The sequence below is a fragment of the Felis catus genome, chromosome B1 (genome assembly GCF_018350175.1).
Source record: "Felis catus isolate Fca126 chromosome B1, F.catus_Fca126_mat1.0, whole genome shotgun sequence".
In the NCBI taxonomy this organism is placed as follows: Eukaryota; Metazoa; Chordata; class Mammalia; order Carnivora; family Felidae; genus Felis; species Felis catus.
Window position 1 is genome coordinate 29,365,018 of NC_058371.1, and position 13,882 is coordinate 29,378,899.

The 13,882-nt window shown below is 43.7% G+C and overlaps 1 protein-coding gene across 6 annotated transcripts in view; it reads left to right on the forward strand.

The window, feature by feature from the left end:
* The first annotated feature begins 265 nt into the window (after window positions 1-265).
* Window positions 266-13,882, forward strand: part of NRG1 (neuregulin 1) — a 1,111,639-nt gene continuing 1,098,022 nt past the window's right edge. For 3 of the 6 annotated variants that reach the window (XM_019828378.3, XM_023252445.2, XM_019828379.3), the window contains exon 1: window positions 275-1,126. In XM_019828378.3, coding sequence (XP_019683937.3) covers window positions 394-1,126 — 733 coding nt within the window. In that variant the 5' untranslated portion in view covers window positions 275-393. Of the gene's footprint in view, window positions 1,127-13,882 lie in introns of all 6 variants that reach the window. The other 3 variants (XM_045056854.1, XM_023252447.2, XM_019828382.3) reach the window with 3 other exon arrangements.

Here is a 13,882-nt window from a genome sequence, read left to right on the forward strand (position 1 = left end):
CTCCTCCTGTGACAGCAGCCCCGACAGCAGGGCTCGGGCGCGGCGGCGGCGCCGGGAGGACCTGTCACTCCCAGCAACCGAGGCGGTGGCAGCGGCTTTTTTTTCTTCCCTTTTCTATTTTGCTTTTTTTTTTTTTTTTTTTTTTTTTTTGCCCTTATACCTCTTCGCCTGTGGTTCCACCCACCTCTCCCTCCCTCCTCCTCTTCCTCCTCCTCCCATAAACAACTCTCCTACACCCCCCCCCCCCAATAAATAAATAAAAGGAGGAGGGTAGGGGGGAGGAGGAGTGGTGTGTGTGTGGGGGGGGGGCAGGAGGAGAGGAAAAGGGAGGCAGCGCGAGAGAGCGAGGCAGAGTCCGAACCGACAGCCAGGAGCCCGCACGCACCTCACACCATGAGATGGCGACGCTCCCCGCGCCGCTCCGGGAGTGCCGGCCCCCGGGCCCCGCGCCCCGGCTCTGCCGCCCGCTCGCCGCCGCCGTTGCTGCCGCTGCTGCTGCTGTGGACCGCGGCCCTGGGGCCGGGGGCGGCCGCCGGCGACGAGGCGGCTCCCGCGGGGGCCTCGGTGTGCTACTCGTCCCCGCCCAGCGTGGGCTCGGTGCAGGAGCTGGCTCAGCGCGCCGCGGTGGTGATCGAGGGAAAGGTGCACCCGCCGCGGCGGCAGCAGGGGGCACTCGACAGGAAGGCGGCGGCGGGCGAGGCAGGGGCGTGGGGAGGCGAGCGCGAGCCGCCAGCCGCCGGCCCGGGAGCGCTGGGGCCGCCCGCCCCGGACCCGCTGCCCACCGCCAACGGGACCGTGCCCTCCTGGCCCAGCGCCCCGGCGCCCGGCGCGGGCGAGCCCGGAGACGAGGAGGCGCCCTATCTGGTGAAGGTGCACCAGGTGTGGGCGGTGAAAGCCGGGGGCTTGAAGAAGGACTCGTTGCTCACCGTGCGCCTGGGGGCCTGGGGCCACCCCGCTTTCCCCTCCTGCGGGAGGCTCAAGGAGGACAGCAGGTACATCTTCTTCATGGAGCCCGATGCCAACAGCAGCAGCCGCGCGCCGGCCGCCTTCCGAGCCTCTTTCCCCCCTCTCGAGACGGGCCGGAACCTCAAGAAGGAGGTCAGCCGGGTGCTGTGCAAGCGGTGCGGTAAGTTCCTCGCCCCTCGGGGCGCGCTCCGGCCGGGCGGGGAGGTCGCGGGCCCGACGGCTGCCCAGCACACGCGGGCTCGGGAGTTGAGTTTCGGGATTGCGGACTCCTAAGTGATTCTCAGAGAAGGTTTCGCGGATTGGATTCCACAGGCAGCGCCTTCTCCAGTTACCTGGATTCTAGGCTTTGCCATTGGTGAGAGTCCAAGTTTGGTCCTCGGTGGGGGCCGCCTGAAACTTTTTAATCCCTTGGGGTTTCGTTCCCGAGTAGCGTGGAAATGGGCCGGCTGCTTTCTTGCGAGTGCGTCGTTGAACTTGGTTAGGAGGTGCTGGTGAGGTATGGGCCGCCGTGTGGGGGCTTTTCCTTTGAAGGAGGAAGGGTGAGTCCGACAGGATTTTCACGCCTTTCCTTCATTTGGAGTCTTGAGTGTGCAGATGGTCAGGGGTTTGTGTCTGTGGGAGCCCTCGCAAGGAAAGGACACAGCGCCGACATGTCTCTAGAAATGGGGCAGAGTTTTTGGCCAACTCCATGTCCAACAGATAGGTGCAGTCTGTACCTCGGGAATAGGTGTTTGTGAGAAATATAAAGTTGTGTGTGTGTGTGTGTGGGGGGGGGTATTTTTGGTGACGTCCTCTCAAGAATTTTCGTTTTTACAATATTTTGGTTTGCAGTGTGTTTTGGCACCTCAGTGAATCAGAACAGATGAGCGTAGTTAAGGAGCTTCACGTGTAGGCCCTGAAGAAGAATTTGGGAAGCTAAGTTTAGCAATCGATTTCCCAGACCTTTTTCCCCCATTTTCCCGTTGGAAAGTATTGTTTTCCGGTCTCCTTCATATGATCAGGTCTGAGAAATTAGCCGATAATCTGATTACATTTCTGAGGTAGTGTTGCGTTTATGCCATTCACAAAATAATTTCTAGGTTGGAAATATCTGTATAATTTTCTGATTACCATACAATCACTAAAGCGTAGCAGGGTATCTTCTCAAACCATAAATTAACATGATTACACATCGCAGATTCTAACATGCACAGTAGCTTTTTCCCTGTGTCTTTATGTATCTGCCTAATAGATGGTTGGGTTAATTGAATTTTTACAAAAGTCAGCACCATGCCAGGCTCAGTCTGCCTGCGATGCAAACTAAGTCAGTTCTCTTAAATTTGTATCTGATGATAGCCAATTACTTAAATTTCTGGTTGGCATTTGTGGTGCTTATATCTTGCAGTTAATTAATACCTAACAATTTGGTTTTAATGACAGGAAAGAGCCTTGCTCATCCACCATTTCCCTATTTTAACAATGCACTTTGTGCGCCAGACCTGCTAAGATTGCACCACTCTGTGGACAGAAGCTGTTCTCAGACAGTGGTGCTGAAGAAAGCTGAGTGACGTTGGGATTCCCCGGGTCTGGCTGATAGATGTCACTGTAAAACATGGGAAACGCTCTGCTGGGAGCTGTCTTATTAGGGAACACAAAAGCTCAACACCATTGTACTGCAGTATATGTTACTCTGCTCTAGAATCTGAAACAAAACCTTTTAAGCCACACCATTGTCCAATTTTCACGTGCTTTATTCTATGTAATTCAGAAAGGACTTTGCATTTACCCCAAATCACGAGTTGTGAATCATTTACTATACATGGTGGAAATTGATATAAAAGGGATCGTAGTTGGCAGTGATGCCTAGGATTGGGGGTGTGTTACTGGATTAGCAATGGTGTTTTGTGTTTTGATTAGAAATAAACGTCAGACTTCAGGGATAAAGTTCTTCCAAGCAGCCCGAGGATGTTTAGAAATGGAATATTCATGTTGTCTGGAGAAATACCGTTCTGTTTTTGTGCTTCTAAGGGGGAAGACCTTCAGGAAGGTAGTTTTCCTCTTTTGTTTGTCAAAGGAATTACATAGGAAATTGTGTCATGCGAAGCAAAGCAGGTTTTTAAAATGAACTGGAAATCTCCCTGTGTATAATTGAGTAGATTAAGAAATCATGAAGTTACAGCTCCAGGTTTGTGTAATTATTGTGTGTGGTGATTTTAGTGTCAGGTACTTCGAGGTTGTGGCTGTTGCATGAAACCTTAACTAACAGGTTTAGCTAAAGCCTGACGGGAATTATGCTAAAAGTTTCTCTTGCGTTTTTATCAACATGGTAGTTATTGTACTATTGTGAGATAAAAGTAAATAGTATGAGCTATTTTATTTTAGAGAATGTAAACTGGGGAAATCCATACTGGAATATTGGGTTTAAAAGTGTGTGAGTGTGTGAAAACTTGGGAGTTCACCTCGTTGGGTGGTTTCTGTTAACAGTGCCATTCAGAACTTACCAGGCAAAGGAACACCAACTGGGAAAAAAAAAAAAAAAAAGACACATACAGAGAGAAGAGGGGCTGATTTGTCCTGGTTGAGCTGGTTCTGTGTGCTTCTGGTGAGAAGATTTCAGGGAGAGTGATGGAGCAGGGGGTTCTTATCTAACCACATTAAGCTGCCCTGGGGGCGTGACGGTTGTGTTGCTGCCTGAGCCATGATGCCAGGCTGGAGAGGGAATATAGCAAAGTCATTTTGTGATATCATATCCCGGGGAACAGTTTCCAGCTTTCATGTGCTCAGCTGCAGTGTTGTTTCCTACAAGTTGCTTACTAGTGTAGAAACCACACATGCAACAGATTAGCTTTAGGGTTGAGCTGATAGAAGTCTCCCCTGAATTTTTTTTTCTTTTTCTTTTTTTTCTTTTTTTTTTACCCATCTGAGATAAACTCCTGAGCAGTGTCTGTATAACAAGTTCTTTTCTTGAAAGATGGGTCTTTTGAAACAACTGCTTAGTGTATTTTAGAAGACAACACGGAATCTCATAGCTTGTTTACTTTGCATTTGAAGTTTGTATAAATTACATACACTTCTTGTAGTTGCTTAAACACTTCCCAGTCTTTGCTTTTTCTCTTGCTCACCGAACAAGCTAAGAAATATTATTAGGTTTTATGTTAATTGGAATGCAAAATAATTTGCTGTTCATTTAAATTTCTGTTATTCAAACAAATCATCGTGTGACGCACTACGATTTTCGTTTTCAAGGCATTGCAGTGATTCTAGGCAGAAAATGATGTCCAAGATACTGATGTTGAATAACATCTATGGATGTTATGGGGGCATGCAAGATTTGTGCATCATCATCTTATAATCCAATGTAGATATTCGGTCTATGCTGTAATACTGGAATATATTGATAACATAAGCAGGTTTATCAAATATTTATGATAAATGGCATTTGCTTTTTCTAATATCCTCAATAACTATTTAATAAAGTGAGCTGACCTTATGGTGTTACGAAAATGACAAACGCTGCAGGGATTCTCCAGCCACCACTGAAGAAGATAATTCTTAATAAAAGCTATATTAAGTAAGTAACAGTAGGAACAGATACAGCCTGACTGCTTGTATTTCATAAATATACATGTAAATTTAATTTCCCGAGTGTTTTTGACTGCTCTCTGTCAGCTATATAAATCTTACTGTTAAAAATCTATACCTAAAACACTTTTCTGTTGAGTAGACAAACTGTATATATATTTATATTCATGATAAAAAAAAATGAGCCCAAGGTTGGTCATTTGGAAAAACAGTTCCTTGGAATAAAAATGTCTTAAAAGGAGAATGTAAACATCTGAAGTAGGATATTTTACAAGCACTAGGGGGAAGTTTCCCTTCATTGTAGGAGATCTGTAAGTCCTTGGGGTCTAGGGAAAGTTGTACCATAGGTCTTGATGTATTAGGTAAGACTGGGAAGCTTACACAGCACTGAGGGGGCTGCACACTGCACCGTCCTTCCACTGGCCTGTATATTTCTAGCAAATGAGAGCAAAAGACGTGATTGGGCAGGTTAGTGCCCTTGTCAGATGTAATCTATTCATTGTTCCGGGAATCTTCTTTGCTTCAGGGTCTGTTTTCTTCTTGTTATCTTCTTCTTAATTATAAACATAATCTCTTTTAATATGTATTTTTAAATTTCAGTGACAATTTATGAATTAGCCAGATGTCTAAAGACCTTTCAACTCTTATCTGCCCTTAGTACTTAGTAATACTTAGGTTTTTGGTTTGGTTGTCTTTGATATGCTTAAATGTTTTGAAAAGCATATCTGTACAGATAGGTCTTAGTGAATATTTTGATTAGCCTTATATAAATGAATGATAATGAAAACAAAAAGTATATGATGAAAAATGGTGGTAGGGTTCATTAACCATTACATTCATTGAAAGTAAAGAATGAAAAGTATATAATGAAAACAGAAGGTAAAAAATTAGGGTTCCTTTGACTCATGTAGTTTGTTGCCAAAAGCAATAGCGTAACATGCCTTAGTCAAAGTTTTCATGAGAAAGTGAGGACTCATTTTGAATGTTCATATTAAATAACAGAAATGACCTTTGTGGCCAGCTTCCCATCCATATAGGAATGCTCTGAACGTGTGCATGCATGTGTTACTCTGTGCTCTTATGTTATCATAAAACTTAAGTTAAAATTAAAGTAACATTATGAGCGATCATATGACCTAGCCACTAGCCACTCCCCCAAATATCAGTCACTTTGTACCACGGAACAACTGATGAGTGATACATTCTGCCGTACTTTTAAATCCGAAGTTATTTGAGAATTTACAGAATATAGACTTCAGTCTCTTACTCATTTGAAGTAAGTGCTAGTTGAGAGGTTGTGTTTTCATATTGTTTAGTGCCATGGTGTGCTTGAAGCAAGCCTCTTTCTGAAGGCTTGCCTCCTGGCTCTCTGTCCCCAAATGATCCTTACAGGTTAAAGTAGATAAAATAAAAGAAATTTTGGTGAAGTCGAAGGCTTGAAATGGGTTGACTCATCTCTGTTTGGCATAGATCCAATGTTTAGGGGAAAAAAAATTCCCCCACCTTAGATTTGCCATTAAGGAATCCTACAGAGAGGTACATAGATGGTAATTTATACTATTTTTTGGTCTTTAAGAGAACCAGGATATTTTTCCTTATCGAAAGCAGTTTCCTTGCAAACTATGTCCTAACCTGAGTTCTCCCCATTAGGACCTAGTAAAATTTTTAATGTTGCTTTTCATAATAACCAAACAAACAAATAGAAATTTAGTTTACCCACAGCTTGGATGATACATGGGAGACCGTCCTACGAGGTCTTACCTCAGACTCCATATGTATATTCCCTTCATCTCTTTGCTGTGTGAGGAAACTGCAAAGGAAGGCTTTAGGTAAACAATGAGGCTTATGAGTGGATCCTAGTCTGTGAGAAACTGAAGTATAGGACTGCTGTTCATCATTACAATGATTAGCCTTCTCTTGACACCTCGGACTTCCGCTGTCCAGGTCCAAATATATCAGAAAATGGAGATCTTAGATCACAATACTGTGAATGTAGATGGTCCTTCCGAGTCTGATAGGCTCATTGTCTATCTCATGAGGGCACAGATGGTAATCTGCCTTGTATCTGAATTTCAGAAGTTTTTCTCCCAAAGCCCAAGGCTCTGGCTTTGGATATCTGCCCCACTGTGCTGGAAGAAAACAGCTCAGAGTGGTGCATGATTCCGGAGCTGGTAGCCAGATTTAGGAGGTAATGCTGGGCCAAGACAACCTGGAGGAGGGAATTGTTTCTTTTCTCTTTGCTCTGCCAAAATATGTGAGCTGAGCTGAGCCCAGCACAAGGGGACATTCTTGACAAGGGCACTCGAGTCTTGGTAGTGGGCACATCTGGGAGCTCAGGACGTGGAGGGGGCGTGATAAGAGACGTGAGGCATTGTATGCTTTGCTAAATTTGGAAAGCTCACAGCAGTAATACTATCATCCCAAGTGTTTGTCTCTAGCCTGGGGATTGCCATTGAGGCAAAGAAAGCTAAAAAAATTGAGGGGCTGACTAAAACCATGTGGTCATAACTGCCACTCAGTTGAGTTTGTATCTTTTTCCCCTCTTTGATAGACACATACTGCTTGGTGGTTCTGTGTAGATTAAATACCTGTTAAATAATTAAATGAATCCATGACGGAAGCACCCCAGCTTGTTGGGTAGTAGCAATCGTTGTTCAAGGTTAAATTTTGAGAGAAGCGTTTTTGTTTTGCTTTTGCTTTTTGTTTTTTGTTTTTTCCTTTTCCTTCAGGTCTCTTATTTGGTGAGCTGCATATTCAGAGGAAGTAGCAATTAGAGCTATATCCTACCAGGACACCATTGCTTCCTCTCACCACCCAGGGCCCACCTCTGCATCAACTTTTGGGCTTCAGAAAAAGGCTGTTTAATCTCGTAAACTTTTCCCTCTCAATTATTTCTTGATAATATTTATTCTGTGTGGCCTATGGCTCCAGCTGGGTAAAAATGCCCTGCATTGTAAAGACTTAGAAGCACAGAAGAGAGTTTTGAATAGTTAGTGTTTTGAGCCAACCCACTCCCACATCATTCCAATTCATTTTGGGTACTAAATCTCAGTACTCAGAAATTGTATGTTCTTCCTTGATCTCCCCCAACAGGTGTTTAACCATCTGAGCAATAGACGTTCAGTTCTTGTAACTGAAGATGGAAAGGCGCTGCTTATATCCCTAAGAAGCAATAAAAAAGAGATGACTTACTTTTCACTGCCCCCCCCCCCCACCTCCCTTGTTTTTGACATCTCATCAGCTCTTGGACAGACTGCAGGTGGGAGGGCACGTATCCATTTGGGCTTAGATGAATAATGAGATCCTTTTCTGTCACTGTCTCTGTTGGCCCTGGAGACACCACGGGCCATGATGTGTTATCAGTGAAGCCGCAGACGCAGTGGCAGCATTTTCCTCTGCTGCAGGGAGCATCCTGGCCGCACCTCTGCACAGTTCATGGCAGCTATCTACTGAGGAGAAGGATGGCTGTGTTTGCTTCCAATAGAATTTGTCATTAGACTTCGCCCTTGGGAGGTGATCCTGGCAGTCAAGGCTCTTTGGGGACTGCCACGATGGAGATGTTCTGCTGAGTGGGGGTGCTCTTTGTCATGTCATCAGCACAGAAGGGCCACAGCTTTGAAATTTCACAGGCTCTTCTTTGCCAGCCTGGACACCTCTGAGATGCAGTTTCTTCCGTTGTCTTCTTTCCCGTCCACTGAGATTGCTCACCCCTGTTCTCAGGATCACTAGCAACTTTTCTTTCACTGGAGCAGGAATTTTATGAAAAATGCTAGCATTTTGGACTGTAGTCTAATTCTGGTGAGCGTTTCTCCCCCCCCCCCCCCCAAATTGTAGTAACATAGAACTTACCACCTTAACTGTTTTTAAGTTCAGTTGCATTAGGTATTGACATTGTTGGGCAACCATTACCACCATCTATCTCTTGTCATGTTGTCTTCCCCAACCAAAACTCCATACCCATTAAATAATAACTCTCGATTCCGTTCTCCTCCAACCCCTGCCAGCTACCATTCCAATTTCTGTCTCCGTGAATTTGATTATTCTAGGTACCTCATAAGAGTGGAATCCTACAGTTTTTGCATTTTTGTGGCTGGCTTGTTTTATTTGGCATAACGTCGGTAAGGTTCATCTGTGTTTTAATGGGTCAGAGTGTCCTTGCTTTTTAAGGCTGAATATTCCATTGCACATATAGACCACATTTTGTTTATCCATTCATTTGTCAGTGGACATTCAAGTTGCTTCTACCTTTTGGCTATTGGGAATAAAGCTTCTATGAATGTACAAATATCTGCTCAAGACCTGGTTTTCCTTTCTTTTGGGCGTGTGCTGGAAGTGGAATTGCTGGATTATGGTAAGTCTAGGTTTCTTTTTTTTTTTTTTTTTTGAGGAACTACTGTACCGTTTTCCACAGTAGCTATACCATTTCCCTTTCCCACACAGGGTTCTGATTTCTCCATATTCTAACATGTTTTATTTTTTTAAGGTTTGATAACAGCCAACCTAATGGGTGTGAAGTGGTGGGGAACAGTTTTTATATTGTTTTCTGTTCCGTGTTCGTGCCTCTAATTATTACACTGTTATTAATAAGAAACGAAAGTGCTCAGAAAACAGAGGTGTTCATTTGTTCAACTCTTAATTTACCCAGCATTTAGGTTCCTGAATCTGCAGCCACCCAATAACTAAATTACATCAGATAATGGCTTAGTAAAAACCAATACAAGAATTAAACAGTAAACTTGGCCAAGGGTGCCTGCGTGGCTCGGTTAAGTGTCTGACTTCAGCTCAGGTCGTGATCTCACAGCTCGTGAGTTCAAGCCCCGTGTCCAGCTCTGTGCTGACAGCTCAGAGCCTGGAGCCTGCTTTGGATTCTGTGTCTCCCTCTCTCTCTGCCCCTTCCCCACTTGCTCTGTCTCTCTCTTTCCCTCTCTCAAAAATAAATAAAAACATTAATAAAATAAAAAAAAGTAGACTTGGCCTTTGGTCACCATAAGAATATTGTATTTTTCTTCATATGCTATCAACATGGTCTAGAAAGGTGGCTTATCATCTTTGGATGAGTATCAGAATCTTTGATTTTAATCATTCATTAAATTTACATACTCTCCCCCCCACCGCCACCATTTCCTTGCCTCTGTTCTGTCCACTGCTCCAGATTGCCTTCTGTTAAACACTGCATTGGAGGATGAGTATTTCTAAAATTTTTTTCTAACATTTATTTATGAGAGGAAGAGGGAGAGAGCATGAGCAGGGGAGGGGTAGAGAGAGAGGGAGACACAGAATCCAAAACAGGTTCCAGGCTGTGAGCTGTCAGCATATAGCTCGATGTGGGGCTCAAACACATGAACCACAAGATCATGACCTGAGCTGAAGTCAGATGCTTAACTGACTGAGGCACCGAAGCTCTCTGGACAGTGAGTATTTCTAAAGTACTCCTTTTATTGGACCTCTGTTTGCTCAGAAACTTTTAGTGGATCCACCATAGTTAACTTTAGATGCTGGTATTTCCTGTCTTCCTTACTCCAGACCAAGCCTAATCTTTTTCAGTTTTACTGTATAAATGTTTTTATCCAGTCTAATTGCTCCATGAACAGGCCACACACTTTCCCACTGCTGTTTTTACATAGGCCATTTCTTCTGCCTGGATCTATGTCTTCCCTCATTTCTGCCTGTGGATATTCTGTCTCCTTTAAGGGACAGGTCATATCCTACTGCCTCTATGACAGTCCCAGTAATGATCCTGTCAGAAACACTCACTGTAGTCTTTGGACACAGAGCACCTTTCCACTGCAAGCTTTATGCATGGTGCCATCGCAAATTTCCCTTATGTTGTTGTTACAAAAAAATGGATGTAGTTAACAATTTTTCTGTGTGTAGTCTTGCCTCACCAGTTAGACCACAGTATCTTTGTGAGTAGACACTAGGGGATGGGGGTGGTGGGGAGGGAAGTCCTCAGCTTATTCACAACTGAAAAGTGCCTGGCCTCAGAGTCAGGAGCACTGTTTTTCACTTCCAGCTTTGGAGTTTAGTACCTGTGTGCTATGTGTAAGTAACATTCCCTCCTTGGGTCTCAGTTCCCTAGTATGCAGAGTGGGAGGGAAGAACCATGTTCTTCATGGTTCATTCAAAGTGCATCTAGTCCTTGTTCAGAAATGACCCAACAGGGGCCTGGGTGGCTTGGTTGGTTAAGTGTCCGACTTCGGCTCAGGTCATGATCTCACACTTGGTGGGTTCAAGCCCTGCATTGGGCTCTGTGCTGACAGCTCAGAGCCCGGAGCCTGCTTCAAATTGTGTGTCTTTCTCGCTGTCTGCCCCTCCCTTGCTTGTACTCTGTCTCTGTCTCTCAAAAAGTGAAAAAAAAAAAAAACTGTTAAAAAAATTATTAAGAAAAGAAATGAACCAACATACCACTTCTGCTACTGACCCTGGAGCTTTTCTCTTCCTCTCCTCTCATGTTTTGCATTGTTCCAAGGAGTCTAATCCTGGAAAAACGATTGTGAAACGTTTAGACAATCTGAAAGGGCCGTAGGAGAGCTTAATGAGAGGGAGTCTTTGCGAAAAAGTATCTCCTTCCTCCCCTAAGCCTTTCTACCTCCGTTGCCTTTTCGTGTTGTTGTCATGTGTCATGCTCTCTGAAATCGTAGAAGTTATTTGTGTTCATGAGCTTCCTCTCTTCAAGAAGCAAATACCATTGTGTCTTCACCCCGTCTTTGAAATTATAAAGGGTGATTAAGAGATGAATCCACAACTGTAAACTTTGAGAAGAAAGTTCAGCCATTTGTTTCTATAAAATGAAAAGGGAAGAGTCAAAGTGTTTCGTTGTGAGTTTTTATTTATTTAAAAAATGCAAATCTGGCACTGGTTTTAGGTTTTAATAATTATCTGTGTTGTGGGAACGCATGAGGCCGGCACGGAGCGGTGAGGGCTTGTTTACCACGGCTGGCAGCCGTCCTGGTGATGGTAGGGACAGCATTCCCACGTCAATGTGGGGTGGGGGTGAGAGGCTTTCTTTCTCAGCTTATGATTCTTGTGGTTTGGGCAAGAAAATAATATATCCTAGTCCTTTTATGAGTAGAGCGAGCAATGCTGAAACAAGTTGTCAAACAAGGAATAATTCACTTTGACTTCTTCAATTACTGCAGGCAGAGGCCTTGGCCGTGCCACAGGGCCCGTCCGGGGCAGGGCAGGACTCCGGCAGGCTACGTCCAGTTTCATTTTTCCTTCACTTTGGCCTCCCTGAACCCCTGGTGAATTCATCTACTTTAGTAGATTACACACTGCTTGTAAATTGTGGTTTCCAAATCCATATCTCCAGGCCAAACCCTAATTTGGGGGGGGGGGGGGCGGGAGGCCTCCAGGTTCATATATCCAACTCTTTACCAGATAATCCACCTGAATGTCCTATAGGCACTTTATAGGAAGCACATTAAATGATGTCTCCTCATCTCCCCTGCCAGTCTGTGTGCATATCTGTATGCTAATAATGAAGCTGCTACCACTTCTGTTATAATCAGTACTATCACTACCAGTGGCTTTCTTGATTGACAGCTCATTCTGTGTCAGAGTAGTAGGTGTCCCTCTGAATTCATGTAACCCCTCACCGAATGAGAGCATCAGTGTCTTCTCAGTTACTTCAAATAGGAGGCCTCTCCTTTTGCTTCATAGCCGTCTGGTGACCAGATCCCATTGATTCCGCCTCCTTAACATCTCATTTGTCCCTTCTACCCCAACGTCATTATTTCTGTAGTGATTCCCATTCTTACTGCAACAACCTCTTAACTGGGCTCATGGATTCTCCCCTTCTTAAATTCACTCTCTCTGGCGTTGCTGGAGTGATCTTTCTGATGCGGAAAAGACCATACTGCACCATTGTATGAGGCTCTTCACTTGCCATCAGGATAAAATCCAGACTGCTTAGAATGGCATAGAAGGGCCTTTCACCTTTTGTCCAAGCGTTCTTATCTGGTTCCTTCTTCTGCCTGGAACCCTGTGCTACGCCAATGGCATTGGTCCCTATTTGCTGAGTCGCTTGAGGGCTCTGTGCACTTGCATATATAATTTCCCTTTCCCAGAGTGGTCTGCCTCTCTGTCTACATTTTGTACCTTTGCTACCTTCCTTTAGTGGGAGAATGGTTAAATAAAGTATCATTATTTAGAGATTTGTTCCCGATATATTGTCGAGTGAAAAAAGTATCTTATTCTATAATATGTGTATGATTACTTTTATCCATCATCTGTTTACCTCATCCATCTTATCTGTTAATCTTGTGTGTCTATCTAAAGAGAAATAAAAGCCTGAAAGCTATATAACAGAAGGCTGTAGAACAATTGGGCCTTGGCACTATTGATGTTTAGAATTTTCTTCATTTTATTTGGATTTCTCAAGTTTTTATAATTAACGTGTATTGCTTTTTAGCAAGGAAAATCAATAAATGGTGTTTTTAATAGAAATATTGACTTGTAACGAGGACTGTGTCTTATTTAAGGGATTTTGCCCCTGGAGAACATTGCCCTCCTCATAGTAGATGCATTTGTAAGGGCAGGCTATTGTAACAAGTGATACCCCAAATATGTAATGGCTCAAATGCAATAGTTTATTTCTGCCTAGTGTGTAGTCAAAGCAGGAGATGTTCTAGTCTCTATTCGCCTCTAAAAGAGACCTGTGCTAATACGTGGGGCATAGCTGAACCTCACTTCAGACCAAATTGATTGAAACGGGCAGGGTTCCAGTTTGTGACGGTTATTTTATTTTTAATAGCTTGGCTATCTGAAAAGTGGACAAATTTGTCTTGTGCCTCATTGCAGTGGGATAGCCCAATAGGTGTGTGTGGAGCAGATCATAAGAGCTATCTATGTGTATTGTAGATAAATAGCATATTAACTACATGCTCTTCCTTGATCTCAACTTAGCATTTTATAGGTTAGTTTTGCAATAAATCTTCAAAGTTTAATGCTCACTATGTCGGGTTTCATTCACTGTCATTGAAAATGCACAGGGTGAGGCCACATTGACTGTGTCTTTCACTAGCATGTTAGGATGCCTTTTAGACCTCCGTGTTTAACAAATCATTTTGATAGAGGGACTGTGGAGAAATCCTCTCACGCTTTATCACTGCTGACTTAATTGGGTTTCATGATGCACATTTCTTCTTAGTAGGATAAATTAAAATGGCTGATAAAGCTGCCTGTAAAAGTGCAATTGTTAGGTTAAACCTGCCCGGTGTATTAAATGTATTGAAGAGTAATCTTTCCACTGTTTTTAATCACTTTTATTAACTTTTCAGTAGTTCTCTTTCCAGTAACTTCCTAAATAACTGTCATTATGCACTCAGTAATATTTCTCTTTAACATACTATTG